This window comes from Drosophila hydei, unplaced genomic scaffold, assembly GCF_003285905.1.
Source record: "Drosophila hydei strain 15085-1641.00,03,60 unplaced genomic scaffold, DhydRS2 tig00000364-arrow-arrow-pilon, whole genome shotgun sequence".
In the NCBI taxonomy this organism is placed as follows: Eukaryota; Metazoa; Arthropoda; class Insecta; order Diptera; family Drosophilidae; genus Drosophila; species Drosophila hydei.
Window position 1 is genome coordinate 49,226 of NW_022045718.1, and position 27,926 is coordinate 77,151.

Consider the following 27,926-nt stretch of genomic DNA (forward strand, 5'->3'; position numbering starts at 1 on the left):
GAAGCCAAGCCGAGCCAGCCAGTGCCACGCCCCAAAGCCGCTGCACCCGAGCAATTTCTCGATGGAAGCGGCAACTGGCGTTGCGCGGCACTTTAAGGGATCGAATTGTTAAAATTGAAATGCAAATAAAAAGTTTTAAGCAAAATAGGAAAATTCCCGAAAAAAATTTAAAGAAAATTGCTAAATAAATGAATTGAATTGTTTAAGATAATATTTTTAATATATTATTAATTTAACCCACATCAGCCAAGGGCGTATTGGGTGTTTTTTTAGAGCTGCACAAATTGAAATCATTTTAAAAGAAATATGTATATTTTTATAAGCTGTGAAAATGGCTTTGTTGAACAGAAAATGTTTAAATATGAGCCACAATCTGAAACAAAAATTTTCACAAACATCACAAGCATCAAAATCGAGGCTTTCATTGATTTTACAGACATATGGACCCATGACTGTAATAGAGTTTCGACAAAAGCTTGTGGTTCCTGCTGGCTGAACAATTCTGCTTATTTACGTAGCCATTGAAAAATGTTTTAGAAAAAAAGCAATACAAGTTTGACAAACAACTATTTTTCTGATGAATAGTTTCAACAATTTGCAATTTGCTCTGGCGTAAATTTATCTATAATAAAATGTCAAGTCAAACTCAACAAGAAGCAACTCACAGCTGTAAAATAGGTTGTCAGTTGAAGTATACTGCTTCAATTCAAAGTCCTGAAATTCTAAAAGAACATCCTTTATACCCATATATGAAATATTGCAGCTGTCTTCTATCAGACATAGCCCAGTCACATTTTAAATATGTTTCAGAGTTTGGTTTTCCAGCTTTTTATTAAAGTGTTATTTCAAACTAAATTAAATTTTGTTTTTTTTTTGCATTCACTATAATTGGGGGCTTGCTATATATGTTAGGCTACCTTCAATTTTATTGAGGCCCTCAATGAAGGCATTTTTAAAAGCTATTTTCGTGTGACATCACTGTGCTTAACTACTAAACTTAATTGTCTATTTGAAATCAATGAGAATCAATTGGCCCACAATTGTTTTTTGCTTTGCTGTTTAGCCGTTATTTACGTAGTTTATCAAAAAATTGTCAGCTAAGTGACGTAATGCTATAAAATTCATATTCATATTCATATCATCAACAAGACAACTTTAACAATAATATAGACGCTTAGAGGCTATACGAGAATTTCGTTTATAAAAACTAGAAAACTTTGTCGTAGATCGATATGTTTATGCTATATTCTACATGTACGAGTCGACCGGATAGCGTTCGGCCTCCTCGAGCATATGTCGAAAGTCGACGGGCTGAGCGAGCGGTGCGACAGGTCCTGTCCCGGGTCGTCCAGCCACGTGGCCATTCATCATTTGATTGGGCCGCTTAGCACTCAACTGGGCGCTGCCACGACTCTTGATATGGCCATTCATCATGCTCACATGGTGGCTAATCGTGGGCACCGCACCGGGCACGTTCGTCTCCAGATCATGCAGTATGGCATCCGTTTGCTCGTTGCGCATCACATGATTGCCCAGCGTTTCGCTGGCATCTTCGCCCTCCAACTTGTTGGTCAACTGTTGTATGTGATTGCGTATAAGGCGCTCGAACTCCCGCTGCACAGACGGGCTGTCCGTGTCTCCGTCGACCTATAAATATAGAAGTTTTTATAAGTTGACTGAGAGGGAGAGAGAAATGAACTCACTATCTGCAGTCGATTGCTGCTGTCCATTATCTTCAGCATAGGCAGCGTCTGCTCACGAAATATCTCCAGGCGACGCCGAAACGAGGAGACGGTATCGTCTATGCGTCCGCGTCCCAACTGCAATTTAGAGCAGTCCAATAGTATGGTGGGTGGACGTTGCTTGTACTGAAATTTGAAAGGAAAATTATATTACAAAAAAGTTCTTTGAGCTGTCAACGAGCTGATCTTTCAGCAAGTTAAATAGTATATATTAGCATAGCATAAGAATTTTTAGTAGATATGAAGTAATCTGATAAATTAAATAAAATTATATAAATAAATAAAATATTACATGCAATCTGAGACGACTTTAGGAATCTATTCTTATACATATTTTTTAAATAAATATTATTTTATTGTTATTATATTATTTTATTATTATATTTATTATTTTATTATTATATTTTATTATTATTATTATTAATATTTATATATTGTCTAAAAATCTTAGATTTGTGTAGGCAAATAGTTAGGCAACAAGTCTTAGAGCCCAATATAAACTTTATATGGCATTCATTCTTAAATATTTCTGTAACAGAAAAACCATTTTGAGCTTCTGATACACATTGAAACAAACATGTAGTTAATGTTCCAGTCAACTTTAACAGTGACTTAAAAATACTGTTGCAATTGTCTTTAACAATTTTCATTCTCAATTTATTAGTTAAGTATTTAGTCTGAAGTTGCCAAAGCTTCTTGAACACAGCTCTAATATCTTTCTCCATAAAAGCTTGAAAGCTTAACATGCAGATAGATATTTGATGAAAGGATAAATGAACCTATTTCAGAAACTGCATAATATAGAGCTTAATCTGAAGTTAAATGATTGCTAAAGTCAGAATAGACACATGTCATAAGCATATATCTATATACATATAATTGAATTAAATAAACTAAATATCATCATAAATAAAAAAATAATAAATATCAAAAATCTTTTCAATTCAAATTCTTGAAAATAACTAGAGATTTTAAAAATGAACATGCATTAAGATTAAAATTAACATGATTTTAATGTTCATGGGAACTGTAACAGTAACTGTTGCTATTAGCAGTTACTTTTGTCAGATATAGTCAGCATCTATATGACGTATATCTTCAAATGAACTCAAAATTCATTTAAATTGCACAAAAAAGTTGTACAAATAATAACAATAGGGTTAATGTTCATGTCAACTTTAACATGAACCTTAAATCTCTCTCTCTCTCTCTCTCTAAAACTGCCACAGCTAAAGTTTTCATATGGAGAAGCCTCTCTCTCCCCCCTTGAACTCACCTTGTTTTCAAAGTATTTGACCTGCTGCAGATTGCGGGGATAACCATCGATGATGATGCCGGTTTTATCGCGCAGTTGACGTATATTGTTGTCCAGCAATTGATTGAGCGATTTCTCCGGCGCCATTTCTCCTGCGGCCAGAGCCTCTTTGACGGCATAGCTTTCGGTGTTGGCACGTGGCGCAGTGTCCGTGATATTTCGCAGCAGACGCCCAACGCTGTTGCGATAAGTTGAGAATTAGTTGTAAAACATATGCCTAGCTATAGATTCACCTGATGTGCGACCAGCCGGGGTTGAGGCCAACGGCCTTCAGGCATAGCGTTGCCTTATTGCTGCCCGGGCCGCCAATGACCCAAATGATGGGCGGTATTGTGGGCTCCAGTTCGGATGCGTTAGTGTCCATGCTGGTGCCGGCATGGTTAAGCTTGGGCTGCTGTGTAACAACGACGCCGCTGTCATCGTCTGCACTGATGCCGCCGCCGCCTGCTGTACGGAGCGTCGCTGCGGCTGTGACCGCATTGGCGGCTATGTGAGATATCACAGCGTTTGTGACATTGCGTTCACCTGGCCCAGTCGCAGGTGCGACGACTTGGTCTGTAATGTGAGGCGCTTGGGCTTGACTAGGTGCGGTGTCTACGCTAACTATACTGCCGGGTATATCATGTATCCCTCTGCCCATACCTGTAACTCCATTCAGTATGGCCTCTTGATTCTCGAGCGAACTCAATATGTCTAGCACAGCGGTGCGAAAGTCTTTGTACACCTCTGTGGGTGCACGCTCGCCATTTACCTGTGAGTATTAGAATAGAAAGTGAAATAAATAACGGTATTTCTATGGCATTTCAGTTGCATTACTCACGGCCAATAGCATATCGCTCTGATCAAAGTAATCAGCGACTGGCATCACATTTTTAAAGAAATTTTCCAATTCCATTTTGGCTAAGGAGAGTACAACATGACCTAATTTAGCGCCATAATCGATTTGTTTCTGTAGCACCGACTGACGCCAGGATATTAAGATAACACCATTAACGACTTGTATCTGAAAAGTATAAATAGGTATTGACCAAATATTAAATCTCTTCGTGGTCTATAAAAAGCCATTAATACGATTTAATGAGCGCCTAACTAAATTATGGTAAAACTTAATGGCATTACGGAGCTTAACCATAATAATAGTTTATTTTGTTTTTTTTTTTTTTGCATTGAATTTGAACTCTACTCTATTTTGTAATGCATTTATATATAGTTTTTGTAATATATTTAAAATTAATTTATTCAAATGATTTCGCTTTATAAAAATGTAAATGGCAGGCCAAAGGAGGCTTGGCAGACCCCTTAAAATATACATATTCTTGAGCAGGACATCGAGCTGACTCGATCTAGCCATGTCTGTCTGTTCATCTTTTTAATGAATCTGCTATAAAAGTTGCATTTTCCGGTTCAACCATTTAACCTAGAAATCCAGAAATTAAAATAAAAATAATTAAAATTCCACTTTACTTATAGCTATATATACCTCTATGACACCCACTTGCGGCAGTCCCTCTACACCCATTTGGTTAACATTAATCAAGGCAAACGTAACTAGCATAAAGCTAAAATACGCCTATTGTGGCCACTTGAGACAATTATTTATCATTTGTATGTATATATATATATATGTGAGAGTGCATAAGTATAGATCATTGTTATGCGTACGTTTCAAAATTCATGGGAATTAGTCTTTAACAAATAAACGCTGACCCACTTGACAGTTAATTAGTGCAAATGGCTCGACGGCAATTTGCTCAACGAAGCCGAATAAGCCAAAATTGTTTCATAATAAAATACACTAATTGGATATGTAATAAATTCAGATAGTTTATGTATTTTGATTACCTTCTCCGAATACTCGACAACGTCGCGCATGGAACGCGGATATCCTGATATTAGGTATGCTTTGGCAGCTGGAGCCATTTTCATTTCCAACATCAACACCTCGGTGACCGTTTTCGACGATAGTTGCGAAAAGTCTTGCATATCTGCAAGTTTCATAAATTCAATTAATAATAATATAATAATTATATAATAATCAAATGACATATTTATAGAACAGGTGTTTTTTTAGAGGCTTGCATCTTTGAATTGGCTACGCTGCTTTATTTAATAACGTATTTAAGATTAAGATAAGAGCTTTTTGTTGAACTAGACTTGACATTTGGTAATGTATAGTTTTAGATCATAGTAACGCTTGTAATTTGTTGAAATTTTTCTTTTGAATAACGGTTCTATTTGTCAAACTAATCGTGCATGTTGTCCTAATGATGAAGCCCACTATTGCTTGAATGGCAACGTAAATAAGCAGAATTGTTTCACTTAGAGTATGTATAATCTTAGTCGAAGCTGCAAGAAAATTACTGTTTGGTGCGGCTTATAAGCTGGCAGAGTCATTGGTCCACATGCCTTCAAAAATAATGATGGTATTATAGCAGCAGCTATATGATCTGAATCATATTTGAATATTTGTCATAAAGTGTTCTATCCAATAAGAACCGTTTTTTGATATAGAAAATATATTTTTTCATTTTATTATGATTGGAACTTGTGTAACTCTAAAAAAACATATATAATACTTTTTTGTTGTGCTTTATCCCTGTCTATTCTTCCTCCTTCTATGTAACTTGATAATTGTCATATATACTCATGTCATATTCCACTTTATGGCACTAGAAAGATCTTATAGAAATACTATAGATCTCATTTATTCCTTGACAAAAAGTCATATATATACGCCTCTTGAGAATATAATGAATGAGCAAATGCTAATGCCGTAGCTAAGTTAAAGCATCCTGTCCTAGCTGTTATATTCAAGTGCAGCTAGTTCTCTTACCATTTCCCATTGCATATTGCTGTAGCAGATCCATCATATTGATGTGCGTCACGCCGCGTCGCTCCTGCATGAACGTATCGCAATGGGTTACCTTGCCACTACCTGGGCCGCCTAAAACGAATATCACTGGCACCTTGGGCGGATCGAATTTGATTTTGCCAGCATTTTGCATGTCGATGGCGCCGACGTTGCCCGAACCGCCGTTCATGGCCAGCACGCTGCCAGGCGGCGCATTTGGTCCATTCTGATTCCGTGTATGATTCCAATCGTTGCCTGGTTCGCCGGTATCTTGTGCCGCGCTGGCATCTGTCAAAATATTTATAGAGACATGGTTTGAGTAAAGAATTCCATTTGCTGGGCAACCAAAACAACATGTACACAAGCAACAGTTAAGGGTTGGGCCTAACGGAAGCCGGAAGTGCCGTCAAGTTAGCGCCCCGCCTTGTTACGTGCCAAACGGCATTACGGCGCCCAGGCCGGAAGCAATTTGCTCAGCGTTGGAAGTAGGAAATTAACTGTACACTGTAACACATCATTAAAATATGTTTCAACAATTATTAAATTATGGTGGAAAGCGCGAGCATTGCGTCATCAACCGCGAGCCGAGGCTCGAGGCTCGAGGCTCGTCTGAAATTGTTCATTCATGGAAAATCCGACAATTTCGCGTATTTCCTTCCAGTCTGGTCGAGCTCACTAAATTCTACATTCTGTGACATTTGTTCTCTATTTTTTATATATATTGATTTTCTTGCAGTTTTATTTAATTGACATGTTGTTTTGTTATTGTTGCTATCCCGTTTCAGCGCACATAAAACGTTTTTCCTATATACTATTTCTTTGTTTTTTTTTTGTCGTTTCTGTGATGCGTGGTGTTTCGGATTTTTATATTAGTTTGTTGCCCGTTTGATGGTCAACGAACATGTCCAAGGACCCACGCGACGAGGCCGACGCGGCTTGATACCACAAATTATAGCATTTGAGCAAGGTCCTTTTCGGATTAGAAATATTTTGTCAAAGCGTTTTGTAATTTAAGTGTTTTATTCAAATTACAGGGCGGATTAGATGACATTTAGTTGTGATTCAAGTTAAACAGATCTGCGTCAAGGCAACTAAGCTAATCATTTTTGACAATTCCTTTCGCTTTTTCCAAATTAGTTTTGGAAATTTATTCAAATTATTTCGCAATGTTTTGTAAGTTTTGTACGAAAGTTCTCAATCAATATTGTTCGATTTGTTGACAAGGAAATTTGTCTCCATATATATAAATTTAATAAGCATACTTTTAGGGTTGTCTAACAATTTTGTTTTTTTTTTCAAGCATTTCAGTTAAGTTTATAATACTACAAAAAATAAAATATTTTTATTGAATTATTAGTAATTTATTATAAAATAATTCCACTGTTAAAAATGCATATAAATTATAAAGAATTATTTTTAATAATAGTTTGTTAAGTGCTTAATTTAAAAATATTAAAATAATTATAATTGAATTTAATATTTAAAGAATGGAATACTTTTAAGATAAAAATTTAATTTTAATTAAAATTTGCATTTTCAATTGCATTGCATTTCAATTGCACTTTAATTTTATTTTTAATTTTATTTCAATTTAATATTTACAATATTATATTTTCAAAATATAAAGCTTAGTGAAAATTAATTTTATTTTTATATTAATTTTAAAATATAATAACAATAATACATTTTACTTCAAAGATTATTAATTATATCAAGAGAACAGAATAATGTTAATATAAAATTAAATTTAATAGAAAGGAAATTAAAATTCAATTCCTAAATTCAATAAGGCATTCAAACTATTCTTAAATGTTTTTATGTTATTTAAATATTGTTTTTTTTTTGTTACATATTTGTTAATTATTAAATAAATTTGTATTTTATATAATTTTTAATTATATTAAGTTTATTAATTATTATTATTAATATAGCATTATGTATTTCCTTATAGGTCAATATCAGAATCTCAGAATATCAGGAAATCTTAAGCTTTCAGGACTTAAAATTTGATTTGATATTGAATTCGTTGTTTCCAATATTAAAACATTTCTATGAAAATATTTCTATAATCTGTTAATCAGACTATCAAATCCATATATTTGGTTTTATTTTTTTTTTATTAAATGCGTTTTTAGTTTAATAAAATTTAATTCAAAAACTTTCAGTAATAGCCTGTATATTTTGAAATTCTAGAATATAATATAATAGTGAATATAATAGTGAAAATAAACTTTATATTCATGTGAGAATGTATATTCCTACTTTCAGCTTATATTTCTTTTGTTAAATTGAAATATGGCAACAGCTCTCGCTTGGCTTACAATTTGGCTGTAACCAGAGTTTATGGTATATTTTGGGCTTTGTTTGTGTTTTGACTGTTGCTTTTTGGCCGGCTGTGTTGTTGGCCGAATAGTAAAATCGTTGTAGCTGGCAATGTTTTGCTTACCTGTGTCTAAACAAATACCCATTATCCATTCGGTGGCCAGTATAGCAGAATTTTCGCAATGCTTTTGCCCGTTTCACCACGCCTGCTACTCAATTAACGCATGTGTAGATGGGGATTTAGTTCAAATAGTGGGCGGGCTAAACAATAAATCAAAATATAAAAAAAATCAAATCAAATGGAACTTTCCACTAGCGTTTCAAATACATGCACTCGCTATATACATTATACACTTGCCGAATACTTTTTTATGATTTGTTTTTCTATTCTCTAATAATTTTTTGGTTTTTTTTTTGTGATTTGTATAATATATTTATTGCTATTTGTTGTTGTATGTGCTTCCGCTGTTTGGTATCTCTGGGCGACACGTTAGCGTTTATCGTTGGCAACACGCACAGTGAAAATTATTTGCCACATAGCGCCGGTTCTAGCTGGGTTTTTGGTGGCCCCGTTACCATAGCCCCTACAATTTATGAAGCGTGTGTCTCTGATTTGGTGACTGGGCTTGCGGTATCACGGTACGGTGGTTGGCTGGTAATTTATGCAGGTTCTACTGCCCGAACGTCCGAAACAAGACTGAATTTGAAATATGAGAAATGCTTCGGTTTTTACCAACCGCAATCCTCGGCAATTGGTCACTCAAAGGCAGGGCGCGCGCGTTTCCAATTAATGAATACTTTATGAATTCCAGTCGTCCACATGATTCACAAATGTTAACTAGTATGTGTGTGTGTGTGAGTGCGCGCCTGTGTGTGGGCAGGTACGAACCGGCTGCACAGCACTGGAAAGTTGTTGCTCCAAAAGCCAAACAACGTGTGTGCCCATGCCGTTTGTTTATGCAATCCAAACAATATCCTGCCCAGCCTGCGTTCGTTCTCACTAATCTTTCAAGCACTTGCGCTATCTCTTTCTATCTGCTCCTCTCTCCTTCTCTCTATCTCTTGACTCTTTTGTTTGAGGTGTCATTTCCGTGTCATATTGTTGCGTTGCTGCCATCCTGTCGACATCCTTGATTGTTGTTGTCTTATTCGGTGTAAATAAATCCCCAGACTTGCAGGTGCTTAGTAGTTTACACCTCAGATCACACGAATAGAACTATATCTTACTGTGCAGTTTTAGTATTATAAATATTGTCAATATATTGGTTTGTTTTAGAATTTTTATACAAATAAATAATTCTACATTCCAATTAAATTTCTAAAAATTTTGTAAAATATATATAATATATTTAAAATGATTCCTTATCTTACGGAAACATATATGAATTTCATATTCAAGTTCTTATGATATACCGGGTGCTTTTTTTTGAGTTCGACAAGTTTAAATCATAATAAAACATAGAAATATTTTCTTAATATCTAAGGAGTGGGCTTTATTTAATAGAAAATATTGTGATATTAATTCTTAAATATAGGGCGCAATCTGGAGCACAAGTTTTGACAATAATCGCAAACGTGACCAGTGACTCTGCCAGCCCAACACACCAAACAGTAAAACAAGCACCAAAACAGACAATTTTGTTCTGGTGTAAGTCTATCGAGAAAGAAATGTCAAGCCAAACTCAACAAAAAATATGTATAAACTATTAAATATCTTGTTAATTCAAACACCATGGCAAACTCCAAGTTGGGAAGCTCTAAAAAACACACTGTTCAATTTTAAATATTTATATATCTTATTATATATTTGTTTTTTATCAAATGTGTTTTTTTTTTACTCTCAATCCTACACAAAATGTTATTAAATATAACAACTATATATAATATATATGTCTACATTTCATTCTCTTCAAACCTCTTTAAGTGTCCTGAGTTGTACTCAAAATATTTCACATTTCATGCGTTAAAACATTCATGCTCGTATGTGATTAGTTTTGTATGGCTTGAATGGGTTTTTTGATATCTATGAAATTGCACAATCATGACGGAACCACAAATCTAAATTGCTAAATCAAGTACGGGTGGCCAATTGGCTGAGTGGATGGCTGTTTGGATGGATGGATGGGTTGGTTGGAGAAGACAGATATTCAATTAATATTTTACAGTATTGATTGCATTTAATTATATTGTTGGTTTAAGGTGAGAACGAAATATGGAATCGTTGAGCTGACATTGACAGTTGACAGCTGTCGAAATTTCCAAAGTATATTCACTTAAACTGCTATTGATTTTGTTTGTAATAATTATGAGAGTGTGAGTTCGAGGAGGGAAGAGAAAATGGGGGCGCTGCTGGAAGAGAGAGAGACAAAACAAAGCGCGGGTCAATAGGCAGGACAAGGACATGAAAAGAAGTTCAAAGCTCAAGGAAATTTCATATCGATCAAAATGCTCACATATCGATCCAAGTCCTAAACAGATGCGACGCCTAATTTGTGTCTAACACTGAAACTTGTGACATGCCACGCCGTACCGCCGGCCAGTCGGCTCGTCGACCCGTCGGCAAGGACAATACCTATAAATGAGATTAGCTCACACACACACAAGATTACAAATGTAGACGACTATATACAGGGCACTCAGGTCTGGTTTCTCCGTTTTCTATAGTCTACAGCCTTTGAAATTGATAAACATGTTATATTGGCGGGATTAATATTAATATATATATATATATATATGCTACATGACTTGAACACAAAAGGCTTAAATATTTCTTCGATATATCAAGTCAAGCAGATAATATTGAGACTAGACTTTTAGAGCATAGACTTTAAATAGTTTTAATATTAATATTATGTTATACAAATATTTAATAATCGTTTTCTAGCAGCTAACCACTGTGTTCAGGGTATTTCTAAGTCGTGCATTCTTGACCACATTCTCATTGGTTTTTTTTTTTTTTTTTTGATTAGTTGGTCCTCAAATGTGTAGCATATGCGACAATTGACCAACAGACACAACACTGCAGGGCAGTGTCATCGCCAGCGTTCGGTGCCCCAAGGAGCAGCACGTGTGTGTTTCTCGTCCTTGAGCTTCGGTTTGGGCGTTTGGTTATTAAATGCTTTTGGGAACTTAATTAACGTTATAGCCGGCATAAAGAATTGTTATAACAACAACGCCAACAACAAATTACAGCCGAATGTAGCCCGTCTAGCTGGGCCAATTGATTCCCCAATTACATTTCTAGTCGAGGGGAGGTGGACTTGGACACGACTGCATAAACGGGCAGCTGTGATTAAGGACACTGTCTATTTGGGTGTGCGTGTGTGTGTGTGTGTGCATGTATTTAAAAAGGTCACATAAAAGATACTCAAAAAGTTAAATGATTCAAACAAAAGTTCTTTTATTTTTGAGGGGATTTCCTTTAGTTTGACAGCCATGAGACGTATCTTGTTACTAATCTAAATATTATTGGCTTTAGATAAATATGATACAATTTGCACATAAAGTCACACTGGAGTGAAAGTTAATAGGATTCCATGAAAAAACTTCCTGAAAAAATATTGTTAGACTTTTGTAATGTTTTTAACTCAAATAATTAATCATTTAATATTCAACTAAGGCCACTTTAAAGACCTCCATAAAAAGTGAAATTATGTTAATTATGCTTGTATGAGAGCCGAGATCTATGCTGCAGTCGTAGGAGTGAGCTACAGCTATCTGTGCTGAACTGATAACTAAGTGTGGTTTAAATGCAAAACTCTAGACTTTTTACGCATATCCCTAAACTCGATGCTCTCCCGCAGTCCATTTGACAGCGTTTGAAGGCCTTTTCTATGTTCATGCTTAAATAATATATTTAAATAATAAAAATAATAATTCAAAATAATTTAAGTCATCTAAAATATTATAATATATTTATAATCTTTAATATATTATTATATTTAAATATAATTAATAAATGTTTTTTTCTTATTATATTATATATGTATTATATTTTTTTCATATAAAATATATATTTTTCTTATATTAAACATATATATTTATATTTTATATAATAAATCATATTTAATATAATTATCTGGATATATAATATATTATTTATGTTAACTCAAGGAATTTAATTTAATTTAATTATACTCGCTTAGAGTTCACTTTCAGGGATTTAATGATGCTTATTATGTCTTGTCTGATAATTATACAAATTATATATACAAATTGTGCTATTTATAGTGTAGTCGGAATTGAGAACGTGTTGGCCTTGTGATTGATTACTCGTTCAAGATTATTGGGGCTAATGCAGCCATTCAAATGTGATTAGGACTTTGTGTAAAATATTTACACAGGTTCTCACCCAGTGCTCAGTGTCTACGCGGTTTATTAACCAACGTTCAACACTTTGGCTGTCGCCAACGAAATCCTTCAGCCAATTACTCAACTGGTTTTCCATGGTTTTCCTTCTGCTTTTCAACATTTTTAGGTGCAGACAAACTTTTGCCTTTGCCGCCTACCATTTAACCTTTTCACAATATGGCCCTGTGCATTAATATTTGATAATCAACTGTAAAGTTCCCAAGCAATATGACAATGCGACACAATAGGTCTCTAAAGACTTAACCACGTTGATTATTTTATGGAATTTTTAATGCATATTTTGGCTTCTTTCCGTTGTATGTAAATGTTGATCCGGCTAAGGACAGCTGGTGAACTATCAAGGATATATAGTTTTCGAAAGCTCATAAAAAGGGAATCTAGTGCGGCAGGAGCATGAGTCAAATGGGTCAAGGACAGCAGGGAGAAAGACAAGGGAATCAAGGACAACATTTTGAAAATAAGCTAGAATTTCATATGCTTACCATATTTAACGATGCTCATAACTAATTAAATTTTCTAGATTTATTCACATTAAAATTTATTTGCGTAAAATTAGCTACAATTTAATATAATATCACTGGGTTAAAATTCTACTGTACAGTTTGACTAAAGTCGTAAGAACAATGAGCTTAGATTAGATTGCCAGATATATGTGGAGTAGACTTAGGTTTTATATACCTTTAACAGCATTGAGTGAATTTCTGCTAACTCTCATAACCTGGCAGTCACTAAGCGTAGTCTAACTCTTTGTTTTCTTTGCCTCGCCCGCACTGGGCGAGTACGCCCGGTTCTCGTAGCCGGCGTAGTTGCCCAGCACCATGGAGATGTGAGAGGGCGAATGCTGTATGCCATTCGCTGTTGCCTGACTGTCGTTGGCCTTGCCAGACTTCCCGCTTGTTGTGGGCAATACAAAGCTGCCCTGACGACAGCTGCGGGAGAGATACAGACGCAGCTTGAAGAAAACAAAGAGCAACGCATATATGCAACAAGAGAGCACCAAGACACACAAGACAGTCACAAGAGCAGCATGGGGTTGATTCCAATCAATCACATGGTAGATGTAGGGCTTTCCCTTTCTGTATGAAAATGGAATGGCAAATGTGAATTATGTGAAAATTATTTTTGCAATCGTGTAATATTTCCTCACTTGTTAATACCGCCGCACAGATGATATATGTAGGAGAATATGGCATAGATAATGCCAAATAAGACGGGCAGAAACACGTGCAACAATCGCAACGGATGTGCCACAATCCACAGATCAATGAACATGCAAATGGAGTTGAATGCATGGGTGAGCACATTGGTGGCATCTAAATTACTTTCATTGGCTGAAATAGTTGTAGAGAAAACATAAAAATGTTTCATTTTAGAAAGGTTCATCTAACAGCAACTAGAAAGGTACTTAGTTACCATCATAGAGTATGGTCCAGTAAATAATCGTAATGACAATCGATAAGACTAGCGTTATAATGTGCATGCTCCAATAAATTCGAAAAGGGCTCGTCCAAGCCTTCATATTGAGCAGCTTATCTGAAGCGAAAAAGTCATGTTGCAGATTGTTAAACAAGATGCTTCACTGCAGCGCTGCTTCACTTACCCGCATACTCCGGATGATGATGCCAAATGGTAACGAGTATGGCGCCCAGTAAATTGGTTAGCATGCACATCCATATGCCCCAATTGGTCATATAGATGAAGTATAGCCAGTAGCAGGACTCGTCATCGGATCGCGGCCACATGGACTTAATGACAACGGCGATAAAGAAGAGAGCCATGAACCAGCGATAGAACAAATATGCCATACTCTTTGTGCAGGTTTGCCACTGTAATTTAGAATAACTAAGTATGAATATTAAGTCGAACGACTATATTTGTTGTAACTAAATATATATATATATATATATATGGGCTAGAGCTTAGCTTTAGGTGATTCAATGAGCCATTTTGTTGTACCTGGCACCACAAACGATGCATGGCAATATACAGTTAGTTCTGCCTGTTTTGCCTCTTATGAATATTTCAAAAGTTTAATTTACAATGCGAGTAGAAGCGGGCGTCCGAATACCACCCTCAACTCAACTGCCGACCCATTCTATTGATACTATGAATGAAAGAACCTCATCAAATATGCTCAAGGTAAAACAATAAAATGGTTGAAACCAGTCACTGGGCAACGCCCATTTCTTACAGTTTTGGTCTTTTGATTATACAAAGAAAATTATATAGAGACAATTTGTTCGGGGCAACGTAAGTCGATCAATAGATGATATTATAGTTAGTACTAGCCTTTCTATAGCACAAAATGCCCTGTATTAATATATGACTAACATCGAGAATACTAAAAAATGTATTAACCAGAGATAATATACATAAAAATACATATATTTTTATATATTAGAAGTTGGAATAATGCGTATTATAAATTAAAGAAAAATTTGAGCTAGTTTCAGATATATTTTATAAATAATGCATTTTACAGATTTCTATAAAAATAATAATAATAATTATCTAAAATAATTAAATATATATAATTTATAAAAATTAAAAAAAATTAATCACAATAGACAATGTCATCTATATAAATATATCATAATAGATATCTATTCAAAATCTTTTCTAAGCCTAATTTCTCATTGAACTTATTTCATTACAAGTCTCATTCAATATTGTTTTCTTTATCTTTTACTTTTTGACCTCGGGCACATACTTACGGCCGGAGCAAGACAGTTTAAACTGAGCATGTACATTGACCCCCGTCGATAACTTTATGTACCTATATAAATAATACAAATATTACGCACCCAGTGCGTGTCAATTGAAGGAGAGCCCACAAGGACGCATTCAGTATAAATACATATACGCTTACATTTGTATTTATTTATACGGGCTATATTTAGTTTAAGCCTTACCTGCGATTTGACAAAATCATCGGGCGTATCATGATCGAAGCCACAGTGCTTGCGTCTAAATTCCTTTTTCACTGGATGCACAATCACCTGAAGCTTCGTCATTCTGCTGGCCTTCAAATACACTTGGCTAACTTTTTTAATTGTAGTTTAATCTTTGGAGATTTTGTTGTTTGTTTTTTCGTAATTTTAATAGTGGGGCCGGGACATGCAACTGTTGTGCGCCAAGCAAATTATTATCATAGTTCTAGCCGCTATTAATAATTGTATAGCTGAGTCGAAGCCGTGTACTGTGGATGAAAGAAAATACGTTATCAGCAAATGCTTATGAATATGACGAACTTAAAGCCGATTGCCATTATTACAAATGATTAGACTTTAAGACCAAGTGTGTAGCACGAACTTAAGGCAAGTTTGATAAAGTGAAACTTTATATAACATTATACAATATACAATACAATACAATATTGAAATACCTAAATCTATATCTTTCACAAATCACTCTCAAAGGCATCTCTGGCTCTGTAAAGAAAATTTATAAATTATCTTTGACAATAAATCAAATATTGAAATGCTTTCTTTAACGCTGCTTGTTTATATTTTTATACTGAAAATAATTTTTTTATTAAAATTGTTTGCTAATATATTAGCTGTAAAACAATAGCAACATGGGTCAGGTACAGTTGAAATCCTATAATAATGTTTTCGTTGGGAGTGCTCGACTAGGAGAATACCTTACTATGTACTTAGAGTTATGCACTGCCTAAGTAGGATTCGAAATCTGCGGTTATGCAAAAGCTCAGTCTCCACTAATTAAAAAATTCGTTTTTTATTACATTTTGGGAAAATAGGCGCAAGCATAGTTTTACATTCTTTTTATGAGTATATAAGGAAATAAATATTTAAAAAAAAAATATGATAAATATTTGGTATATTTATAATTTATATATATCTTACAGAATTATTCTCCGAAATCAGGAATAATTCTATTCAGATATATGTTTCACAAAAATTTCAACAACTGAGTAGTCAAAGTCCTAGTGTCTTCTAGTTTTCACCTAGTTTGCCAGTCATAGCTAATTTTTTACGTCGTCCACATCTCTAAGCGTTTTTCCACAACCGTAATTTTTCGTTTTTCAGTTTGTTCCAAATTGTTTTTGATTTAAATTAATATGGATAAGGTTAGGAAGTTGCTTTTGACAACGTGGCGTCCAATGATAACAGGTGAAGTATTCTGTTCGATGTGTTTAATTCACCGCTTTGAATTGTGTTTTTAAAACTCGGTCAAAAAGTCGCACGTACGAGTTGTGAGGCAAAGGTTAAGAATCTAGTGGCGTTTCCTGAAGTGGCCATTGGCGAAGGCAAACTGAAATATATTCTCGCCAAGGTGTACATACACGGCGAGATGGGGCAATCAAAAACCGTAGTTCGTGGTGTTTCTCGGGTCAAGTATCATCGTGAGTGTCGCATTGTCTAAAACAATGATATGAAACCCTAATATCATTTGCAACTGCCTTTTAGTCGACGTCTATGATCAGTTACAAAAGGAGGCCAATAAGTTTGATCTATGCACTCAGTGCTTGGGTGGTGGCATAATGGTTCATGACAACGATAAAAACTATATCAAGATTTATGGCCGCTCTCAGACGTTGGGCAAAGCGGATCATCACGAGACTAGAGAGGTATTATATGAAGATTGCAAGTATTCAGCATACAAAATCGATGCGGAATCTGGGGGGCAGGATTAATGTTTATATTTAATATGTGTTTGAAGTGTTTATTGCTTCATATTATTAGTTTAGATATTCGAAATTGCGATTTAGTTGGTAACCAATAAAAATATTTCGTGTAATTCAGTTTCGAATCATATCGATGTATCATCGGTCTAAATTCTACGTTGTTTCTTACCATTCATCTTCTAAAGCCAGCGATGTCATACGCACATCTATGTCTGACCTTGACGCCAACAAATTGTTGCTTGCTCTTTACCTGGTAATTAACACCTTAAATGGGTTTCATACTGGGAATCTTTGAACGTTTTAGTACTGCACACTCGAGTATTTATATATCTGTGCCCTTCCCGGTTTCGGTCGCATCCATCGTTTTTAAGCTCAATGATAATGATTAAATAAATGACTTTTCATATTGAGCTGCAATGATTCACAGCACTCGAATATTCTTTATGCACAATTATAATCTTTTATAATTGGCGTATATACATACATATTTTTTATTATAATTACGACTTCATTATAATAAAACAATTAACTAGCTAAGGTCGGCACTGTTCGGTCCAAAAAGGGCGCCGTAAAAAGAAAAATAACAAAGCACAAGGTGAACATATGTATATATAAACTACAACAAAACCATTAAAAGCTCATACTGTAGGTCAACCGAGCGTTAGGTAATTCATAAAACAGTTGAAAGCTGTTTGTTTTGAAGTGCCAGGTCACAGAGTTTCACATGTTGAAGACTTTGTTTCAGCTGTGATCATATAATGGCCAGCTTAATTATAGTAGAAATAAAATACGCTTCCAAAAAGGTAATAAATCATAAATTGGAACAGTTGTGTAAACCGGTATACCATCCAAGTTACAATTTATATACACACAAATTCCAATTTAAAATAAATTTAAGAAATGTTATTTAGATAAACTGAATTTCTATTTTTACGCCAAAATATTTGTTGAATATTTATATAATTTTTAAATATCTATTTTTTATTTTAAAAATTTGTATTATCCAAAGCCGACTCTAGAATGGCTGATGTATTTTATAGTATTAGTTTGTCGCTGGACAAAAGATATTTCCAATTCGGACATTTTCTCTTGGAACACATTTAAGCCGTGCAAAATTGTTCTATTATAAAAATTGTCATCAAATCGATTCATAATTATAAATATATTATTTTTGACAGCTGTTTTATTAAAAATGACACAAACTTCCTCTTTCCAATCGAACTTCGTTTGAAATTACGCAAAAAAACTTGTGTTAAACAAATGCAAAAAGAAGAGAAAATACAAAAAAAAAAAAGCAACAAATATTTATCAGCTGTTACTGAGTTACAAAACTTTGTATCTAATTTCAAGTCTGTTTTCAAAATGACATCGAGAAAAAAAACAGCAAAAGCAAAACAGAAATAATAAAACATTTAATGAGGTACTACACTCACGGCCCTGAACTTGCACGAATGCCAACGAAAAACGAACTTCGAGAGACTCAAGAAACACGTCTTATAGAGTAGGAGGGGTCTCAACAAACCAACTATTTAACAGCTTACCAACTAGCCATGGTTACCAGGTGCACACACATATATCGTTTAGTTTTTGTGTATTTCACTTTATTCACTTGTGTGCTACCTTTTCGTCACTACAAAAGAGCACAAGATAAGTGTGTGCAAAGCACATAAAGGGTGTACACAACTATAAACATATATACGTATATATGTATATATATATATACTATACTATATATATATATATACTATTTAGGTTTATAGCTCTTGCATGTGTACCACATTGAACCGCGATTCTTGTAGTTGAAAAACTTGTAGCCAAATTTTGAAGCATATGAAAACTTGTTGACCTTTACAGTCAAAGCCAACTCATGTCTGTATGTGAATGTAGCGCAAAAGGTAAAGATAAGAGAGTCCACAGATAAGATAAATATAATTGCCAAACGATCTCAAGATCCCACTCTCCAGCTGCGCATGTGACTTATTTAACACAATCCAATTTAACTAAAACTTATATTATTTTAATTTCAAAACTCAGCGCATGGAAAGTGAAATCAAAAGAGTTCAACGCCATTTCGAATGCAAATATCAAAAAAAAAAACTATAAAAAGCCAAAGTGTAGACTTGCTATACTATATCCATTTGCATATACTTGCTGTGTTGTATTTGCTTTTTGCCAAACTTATTGTTAACATTCTTGAGCTTTATTTGACAGCTTGACGCTAATTGGTCTATTGACTAAAATCGTTTGTCTGCATTATTATCGGTGTGAATTAGCTGATTAGAATTATTTATGTATATAAGTCATTTGTTTAGGCAATCCGGACTTTTCAATAGGCATTGAGTGCAGCCTTGCTAACAATTATCTCAAGAATATATTCCATATTTTTATACCCCATTCACATTAAAATTACATAAAATGGCATATTATGAATGTGGGTTATGTTAGACCTTAATTCATTGACTAATAAATATTTTTAAAAGCTGTTTCTAAATGAGAATTTGTACAAATTTATCTAAATGCTACAAGGGCCACATATTTTTAAGTACACATTTATTTAGTTAAAAGATGACAGGCCTTTCTGTTGTTACTTAATTCTGGTTTGTCAACCAGTATAAATACACATTCAATCTTATAAAAAAATACTCAAGTTTAAGTATATAAGTCTTGATATTTTTCTAAAACTTAGTATATATATATTTAGTATAAATTACAGATCGTCAGCAAAATGATTTAATAATTGAGTTTAATTTATTGTTAATTCTCATTTTAATTTTATTATTTGTATATAAAATTAAAATATTTAGTCAAATTAAATTCAAATATTAATTTACAAATCAATAATAAAAAATAACTTAAGGTTGAAGTTTATCAAATAAATATTTAAATGTAATTTTTAAAATTATGTTTTTTAAAAGAAATACTAAAAGCATTTTTAAGTTTACAAAACATATATTTTAAAACCATATACGAAGTCTGTTGAAAAGCTATCATTTATATACTTTTGGCAATTATTATTGATTTTTAAGTTATTTAAATTGTTAAAAAGTTAAAAACTTTCCTTTAATAACTCGAAATGAGCTATTATCATTTGTTAAAATTTATATATATATATTTTCTTAAATATTTAAACATTCATTAATTTTAAATACTCTTAATTTGTACACAATTCTTGGCTTACCTTCGATTTAAGTTAAATGTGTAAAAAAATCATTTCAATGTGTGTGAAGAGGTATTGATTGATTGAACATGTCAGTCAATATTTTGATATATTTTTATTATATAATTATTCTTTTAGTAGGCTATAAATTCGATATGGTAAAGCAAAAAACAAAAAAAAATGTCACTCATTAATGATAACTGGGAAACGTGAATAAATTTTGAGTACGTGCCTATAAATGAGCCAATTAAAATGCGATACTTGGATCAAGTACATGCATACATATATATATATATATATATATATATATATATATATATATATATATAGAGATTTATACATGTATATATATAGATGTATTTGGTTGAGATCTTTCTAAATAGACAAATATTTGAGCTTCCAAATGCACTAGGCAAAAACACTGCTAAAACTCAAATCTTTTTTAAATTTATTCAAGCACTTGAATTCTATTTGCTTAGCTCCAATGATCATTATTATTATTTGTACGAGCGATCTGTCAAATTTGGGCAACACTATTTGGCAAAAACAGTAAAGAAAATAAAACAACAAATGGAGAAAAAACCCCAAGCATTGAGTATTCCACACACGTTGCCAAAAAGAATGAAGCCAGCGTAATTCGAAATGGGCTAAGCGCGCTGTAACAATAACGTTGGCTTGGAGTTGTGCGAATTTGTTCGTTATTTTTCGTATTATTATTATTTTTATTATTATTTTTAGCGTTTTGTTTTTATTTTGGTTTTTGTTAACGAGTTTGTGGTGTATTTTGCGTGTTTTTACACGCGTGGCTTGGCAGCCTAACTGCCAGCCCGACGCATTGTAGTAATTTCTTTTTAGGTCAACAACTTTGCATAACGGTGTCTGGCTCTAGACATTATTGTATTTGGCTTATTGCATTTTAAACTTGCATTACAGCAGCGCGCACAGCACTCACACATTGCCCAGAGAACCGAAGACTTCAACACAGCACACAAACTATGGCTTAAGCAAACTTCTTCAAGATCGTAGTGCTACCTAACCGGAACGGGCAGATCTTCAGCGCTCTCGCACAAATCACGACTTATTGACGCGACGCTCGATCCAAAACTGATCGCAACTTGTTTGGGCCAACTACGATGCGGGCAAGTTGCGACGCGTTGCACAGTGGTTGCACAAGTGGTCGTTGTGTTCAAATTAGAAATTCAAGACTTATTTACCTGATACTCAATTTAAATTAAAAAAAAAAAAAATAAACGCTATTAAGAATAAGAAATTTATAGAATAAGTTTTTTATTATTATTTTTGAAATTTTCATAGATTTATATGTATTAATTTTTAGTCTGTAAGCTCTACATTTGTTTCTTCATTAATTCTATATTTATTAATTAATTTGTTTATTTTTTTATTTATATATCTAACTATTAAGAAACTATGTTTTCTATTTTATTTTAAGTTAAAAATTAATACATTTATAAATAATTTATTTGGTTTCTTACATATGCCACAATTTGTTATGCTTCAGCACACTGTTTATCTAAATATAATATCGTATATCGTATATCGTATAACGTATACCGTATGATCGTTAAATGTTGGCTGCTGTTGCTGCTGCGCCGTCGACTGAGCACAGGTGAGTTTAGTTGAGTTTCGGGTACACGACAATTAAATCATATATCATATAAAATATAAATAACAAATTTTGTATTTAAATGCAGATGATTGAATATAAACATGATGTAAATATTTAATTGTTGGCGATAGGAGGTCAACTCTTTAAATTTATAATATTTTTAGTTCATTGCATACTGCATCGAACGACTCACTCAATTCATTGTTAAAACTTTAAAACAGCTTAAATTCATTATTTAAATTAATTGGGTAACTGTGCCCAAATGTACATATGGCAATTCGATCAAAGGGTTCTTGTCAGTTTAGTTACCAGTTTCGCTGAGTGTACTATTTTTGTCTTTGTATTTCTGCTGAACAATTAAAGCTGACGACGATTTTTAGCTGTACCTAGCAACGAGATTCGTTGCAGTTTTTTGTAATTTCTCGGGAGAGGAACATACCTAATTAGTCTTTCATCTCTCTTTCACGTTTCGGCCACCGCCGTAAACAGAATAAAAGCAATTCGCGTCTACCTCAAACCTCTTTCTAACTAACTTTGTACAGTTTTGGGTTGTTTGTTTGTTCATTTTCTTTAGCCGCATTCATTCTCTGTTTTCTTTTGCAAGCTTTTGGAAGAACTCGTTTCTGTTCGTCGGTGTTCGGTATAACATAATGGGCATTATTTCAACTCAAATAATTTGGCAATCATTGAAAATGATGACACATTATTTTGCTAGATGGAGCTATACAACTTGAAAAGTACTGCTCTCAGCCTTTCTTATGTGGGCCACACATAATACAAACATGATTCATATTTATTTCTAGATATTCACTTTGATGCCATGGAAATATAATCGATATGCATTCAACAAGATTTAGTGAAGCACTTTGTAAGCGAATATGAAACCCTTGAGAGAGTGCGAAAAAACAGAGTGTAACGAAAGTAGCAAAGATTTATGTCTGTGTACATATGTGTAGGGTTGTGTATGCGTGCATGGCTGTGTACCTGTGTGCACTGTGTCTCGCTAGTTGGCTCAATTTATGCATATGTCATTGGCCCCTATACCCTCACTCTAACACTGAGCATATTATGTTTACTAGACTGTTCGAGAATATAATTATTTATGCTGATTTTGTTATCTGAATTTCCTCTGTATTGAATTGAAATAACTATGTCTACTTTTCGCATTGGATTCACTTGGCTTGAAGATGGCTTGAAGATATTTTTAGTTCCTTTTTTGTTTGCTTTTTAAAAATTACAATTAAATAAAGACAGAAAAGTAACGTTTTTTTGTTTTATATTATTTATGTACTATTTCTATTTATATTTTGTTTTAGGCAAACTTGTTGACTAACATTTCTTAAATGCTTTGTGAGTATTTTTTAAATTAAATGATAATATACATATCAATCTACTTTTTATTGTATTGTATAACCTAATTTATTTATATATTTATTTTTATATTTATAAATAAATATATTCTTTTTAGATTTTAAAATATTATTATTTATAATATTTTTTAATTTGTTTTATTTATTTATTTATATTTGAATTTTTTAATTGTTTATTTATATATAGCTATATTACTAAGCTATATTTATATTTTTTATATGTCTATAATAATTTATGAATATAGGGTTCATTGTAATCACAAAAATATTTCTCTTTTTTAGACCTCAAAATATTCTTTTCAATGAATATTATTTTTCTCAAAATTTTATTCAAGTCATCGTCACTTTAAAAATAGAATTTTGTTAACAAAAATATTTTTGTTAATTTGTTTTTAGTATTATATTATTTTAATATAATTTTTTTATTTCCACCAAAAGATTTCAAATAATTTCTTTTGGAGTACATTTTAAAAATCGTTCGATTTTATCAAAGTTAAATTATAAACTGGTTTTGGTTTTTTCTCAACAAAATTTTTATACTATGGATTCCACAGTAAGAAGCTTTATTCAAGTGTTTATACAGTTAAAAAATATATAGCCAAAGCCATTGATCATTGCCTTGACATTAAGGAACCTGGAGAAACGTACTTAGAAACTAATCGCAGAGCAAGTAGTTACTAAATAACAATAATTTAGTGCGTACAGCTACAAATTGATATAAATAAATGGTATTGTATGCGTGCGTGAAAGTGAGTGTGTGTGTATGTCAGTGTGTATGTGTGAGTGCTGTGTGTTGTGTAACTAAATGGAAGTAATGACAAAATGCGGGCGGTACTACCTATAACTACTTGAGTGCAGTTTTGTGATTTGTTGTATTGTTGTTTTTAGTCAGTGCTGGATAAAGTCGGTCTCATATGAGGCCAACGGCATGGGGTGTCCAGACAATGCTGAAGGCCCGATTGAAGACCTGCTTCAGTTTGTGGACGCCAAAGAGTATCACCCAATAGCAGATGATCATTATGAAAATGCCGACAAAGGTGATCAAGCAGCGCACGGGATTGTTCCAGTCCAGTATGGGATAGACGTAGGGATTGCCGAATCTGTGTTAAGGAAACCAAGTCAATTAAATAGATAATCCAATCTTGAGTGTGCGGGCTACACTTACTCGTCGGTGCCACCGCAAACGTGATAGATGAGGGTGAACAGAAAGAAGGCAATGGCCATGCACATCGTCTGCACCATATGCCACAGACGCAGCGGAAATGCAACGACTAGAAAATCGATCAGCATACAAACTGTATTCAGGGCATGTGTCACAATGCTGATGACCGGAAATCGCGTTGGTTTGTCTACGCACATAGAATAGAATAGAATATAATTAAGTATTATGTTTAATGTTTGAATTGCATTCGCCAACTCACTCATCCGACCATTAAGAAATATCCAGTATACTGTGGATATGATCAGTGCCAGCAATAATGATATATTATACAGCCACCAATACATCTTCAGGCCACATGTGGTGCGCGCCTTCTGTCCCGCCTCCTGCACCAGACTCCTCACATTCTGTAGATCGTAGTGCCAGCGTGTGACGTTCACCGCGGCAACTATCATTGTGATCGTGATCAGACCAAAGCCCCAGTTGGTCATGTAGATAAAAAACTTGCCATCACAGTATTGCAAAATAATGCAAGTGATGTAAACGCCCAAAAATATTAGCGCCAACAGCCAACGATAAAGTAAATAAACTGTGCTGACTTCATTCTTTTGCCACTGAAAAATATAGACAGAGTGAGTAAGCCGGAGACAGAGATAGAGAGAGAGAAAGTTCAGTGATCAGTGGGTGCTAGAGGTTAAATAGACTATATTATGCATCAAATTCATTGTTAAATCAAATGCTTTAATCTTAATTAGAATTAAATTTAATTTTGATTAGATTTTATTCATTTTTCTTATATCTTATTTTTTGTTATCTTTGTTATAATTTTTAAATTTGTTTAATTTTTTTCTCAATTATAATCTTACTATAAACTTTATTCAAATTTTATATTTTTTTATATTAGTGTATGTTAATTTTATAAACATGTCATTTTTTGTCGATTATTTTAAAATTTGACTTATGGGAAATAAGTTTTCGTCGTAAACTTTAAGCCCATCTTAGCTTATTCAATTTTGATTTGATTGGCAAATGAAGAAGTTCTTTTTGTCTACTGTAAATTTAATTTAGTTAAATATTTTATTAAATTTCTAACATTTGCTATCTAGCTTGTAGGAAGTCATTCTTTATAAGGTATTTAGCAACAATATTTACATTCGTATTTTATTATCGAAATTCCATTATCAACAATGAGTTTGCAACTATGCGAAATCAAAGTTCATGATTACATAGCACTGATTGGATACATACCTCTGACGTAATATCGAGTACCGAAATTTAAAAAAATATGTACACAAATATAGATAGAAGGTAATCAAATTAATATGATTAACATGTCTCTAGAAATTATAGTTATGCGCAATTTTACTGATTGCTATATATAATCATAGATAATCATATTGCTGCAGGTAGGCAACCTTATCTGACCTTTACACAATGTAGAATAGTTGTTTATTTAACTAAGCAAGTGCAACTGTCTGTTCGCAAATAAATATTCCGCTTGAGACAGTAGCAGAGCAGAGCTAACATTCCTGCAGCTGTTAGCTATCTGTTATCTCACTGTTCACCTCATTAATGACGTACTAACCGCCGGGCTCGTGCTTGTCTAGTTAGTAAGTTTGTTGTCGTTTTCGCTTGGTGAAAAAAAAACATAACTTTTCGATTACGCAATGAGAATTGATTTGCTTTGAACTTCAGGAAGATCGTGTGCTATTAGGCGACCCCAATATCAATATATATTTATATATATATATGTATATTTATATATATATATATATATTTATATATACATATATATATATATATATACATGTGCGTGTGTTTATGTATACATTCGCTCGTGCCGCCTCCAAATTAAATGTGCTAAACACTATTTTCGCCTTCTCTAATTTCGATAAGTCATATGAGTGTGACAAATTATGGTGTGATATTTCCGGAATTTACCTTTTATGTACTTTACGGGTACAGGTACTGTTGCCGTTACTTTAAGTGCTAGAATAGCGCATCCGCTAAATGTTTATGCCATGTGACGACTTTGTAATAGGATTTGAACATTTTTGTATGATCTGTTTGATCTAGGGTATTATCGTATTCTTATTTAAATATTCTTTTCATCTGCTAAGCATTATGTAAATCAGCAAAGAGCTTTGTCAATGCATATGCTACTCATAAATTAACAAAAAAATGTGTTTGCATTGTTAAAAATAATCAGAAATTTGTATAAATAATATATAAAAATAATTAAATTGTTTATATAATATAAAATAAAAAATATTATTAAACAATAAATAACTAATTGTTTCATTATACGAATGAATTTAAATCCATTCCTTTGTTTTAAATAAATAAATTTAGAAATTTTAAAAGAAATTAAAAATCAATATATTACAAAATAAAAAAGGTAAAATGCAAATATAAAATAAAATGGTCATTTATAAAAAATATATAAATTTACATCAAATTGCATATTGCATTATTTTAATAAAATATTAATAAGAAAATTATTAATAACTAATTGAATATGAATTAAATAAAAATAAATGCTTATATAACAAACTTACATATATATTAATTATTAATATAAATATTAAATAAATAAATATATATATAAATATAAAAAATTATTTTTGCATAAATATAAAGAGAAGAAAGCAAGATACACGTAAATATTCTCTTAAACAAAATGAATTAATTACTTATAGTTAATACAGCTGCAGTAAGTGCATGCAATGGTCGTTAGCCTCTACGCTACTGGCATTACACACGTTTGTAGACGACAAGCTGTACTTAATGCTTTTATAGAACCTATGTGCACATACTAAATTACACGAGACTGGAATCAAGTGATCTCATCTAAAAGCCAAAGTTGCCTAGTGCAAAGGGCTTTCAGGTAATTTCCTGGACATATAGCACGACCGTTTACCTATTAAACTCACCAGAGACTTATAAAATAGATGCACGTGGCTGTATTCGAAGCCGAAATTTTGTTTTTGTAATTCATTGTTGAGGCCCTTCCGGAACCTTTTAAGAAATTGCATTTTATTTCTTTAATTATAATCGCTAAACGACTGACTGTGATGGCTACCAACTTGCCAGCGTGGTAAACAGAAAGAAAGAAACTTTCAGCCTGATTCAGTCAATGTTGCGCTTTGCGTGATCTTGAAAATCATTCGCGATGCGATGCGGCGACTTGGACGGAGTCGGTATAATATATTCGCTTTTCGACAGTTCACTAACTACTCCACTGGGAACGCGCACTCGTGCACAGCACACGACGAGACAGACTCGACTGAAAGCAGTGGAGTGCTTTTACCCTTTGAGAGACCCTCTAACTGGTGACTGTGCCGAACGCGCTAACCGACGCCAC

General features: G+C 33.3%; 4 protein-coding genes across 4 annotated transcripts; 1 reads left to right on the top strand and 3 right to left on the bottom strand.

Moving 5' to 3' along the window:
* Window positions 1–894: 894 nt before the first annotated feature.
* On the bottom strand, window positions 895–8,602 carry LOC111593763 (adenylate kinase isoenzyme 5). The gene is made up of 8 exons (XM_023306781.2): window positions 8,355–8,602; window positions 5,891–6,196; window positions 4,900–5,042; window positions 3,878–4,060; window positions 3,291–3,808; window positions 3,019–3,235; window positions 1,704–1,868; window positions 895–1,647 (listed from the first exon to the last, which is right to left on the bottom strand). The coding sequence occupies exons 1-8, from the start codon at window positions 8,374–8,376 to the stop codon at window positions 1,249–1,251; spliced, it is 1,953 nt and encodes a 650-aa protein (XP_023162549.1). The 5' UTR covers window positions 8,377–8,602; the 3' UTR covers window positions 895–1,248.
* Window positions 8,603–13,182: 4,580 nt separating this feature from the next.
* LOC111593761 (protein rolling stone) lies at window positions 13,183–20,464 on the bottom strand. Its single transcript, XM_023306779.2, has 6 exons — window positions 20,428–20,464; window positions 15,514–15,800; window positions 14,202–14,427; window positions 14,015–14,134; window positions 13,749–13,932; window positions 13,183–13,677 (listed from the first exon to the last, which is right to left on the bottom strand). The coding sequence occupies exons 2-6, from the start codon at window positions 15,613–15,615 to the stop codon at window positions 13,341–13,343; spliced, it is 969 nt and encodes a 322-aa protein (XP_023162547.1). The 5' UTR covers window positions 15,616–15,800; window positions 20,428–20,464; the 3' UTR covers window positions 13,183–13,340.
* LOC111593762 (sex-regulated protein janus-B) lies at window positions 16,580–17,275 on the top strand. Its single transcript, XM_023306780.2, has 3 exons — window positions 16,580–16,734; window positions 16,803–16,967; window positions 17,032–17,275. The coding sequence occupies exons 1-3, from the start codon at window positions 16,683–16,685 to the stop codon at window positions 17,256–17,258; spliced, it is 444 nt and encodes a 147-aa protein (XP_023162548.1). The 5' UTR covers window positions 16,580–16,682; the 3' UTR covers window positions 17,259–17,275.
* A 3,440-nt stretch (window positions 20,465–23,904) lies between the features above and the next one.
* Window positions 23,905–27,926, bottom strand: LOC111593765 (protein rolling stone). The gene is made up of 4 exons (XM_023306783.2): window positions 27,496–27,926; window positions 24,825–25,176; window positions 24,569–24,752; window positions 23,905–24,503 (listed from the first exon to the last, which is right to left on the bottom strand). Exons 1-4 carry the CDS (start codon window positions 27,595–27,597, stop codon window positions 24,314–24,316), a joined length of 828 nt encoding a protein of 275 aa, XP_023162551.1. The 5' UTR covers window positions 27,598–27,926; the 3' UTR covers window positions 23,905–24,313.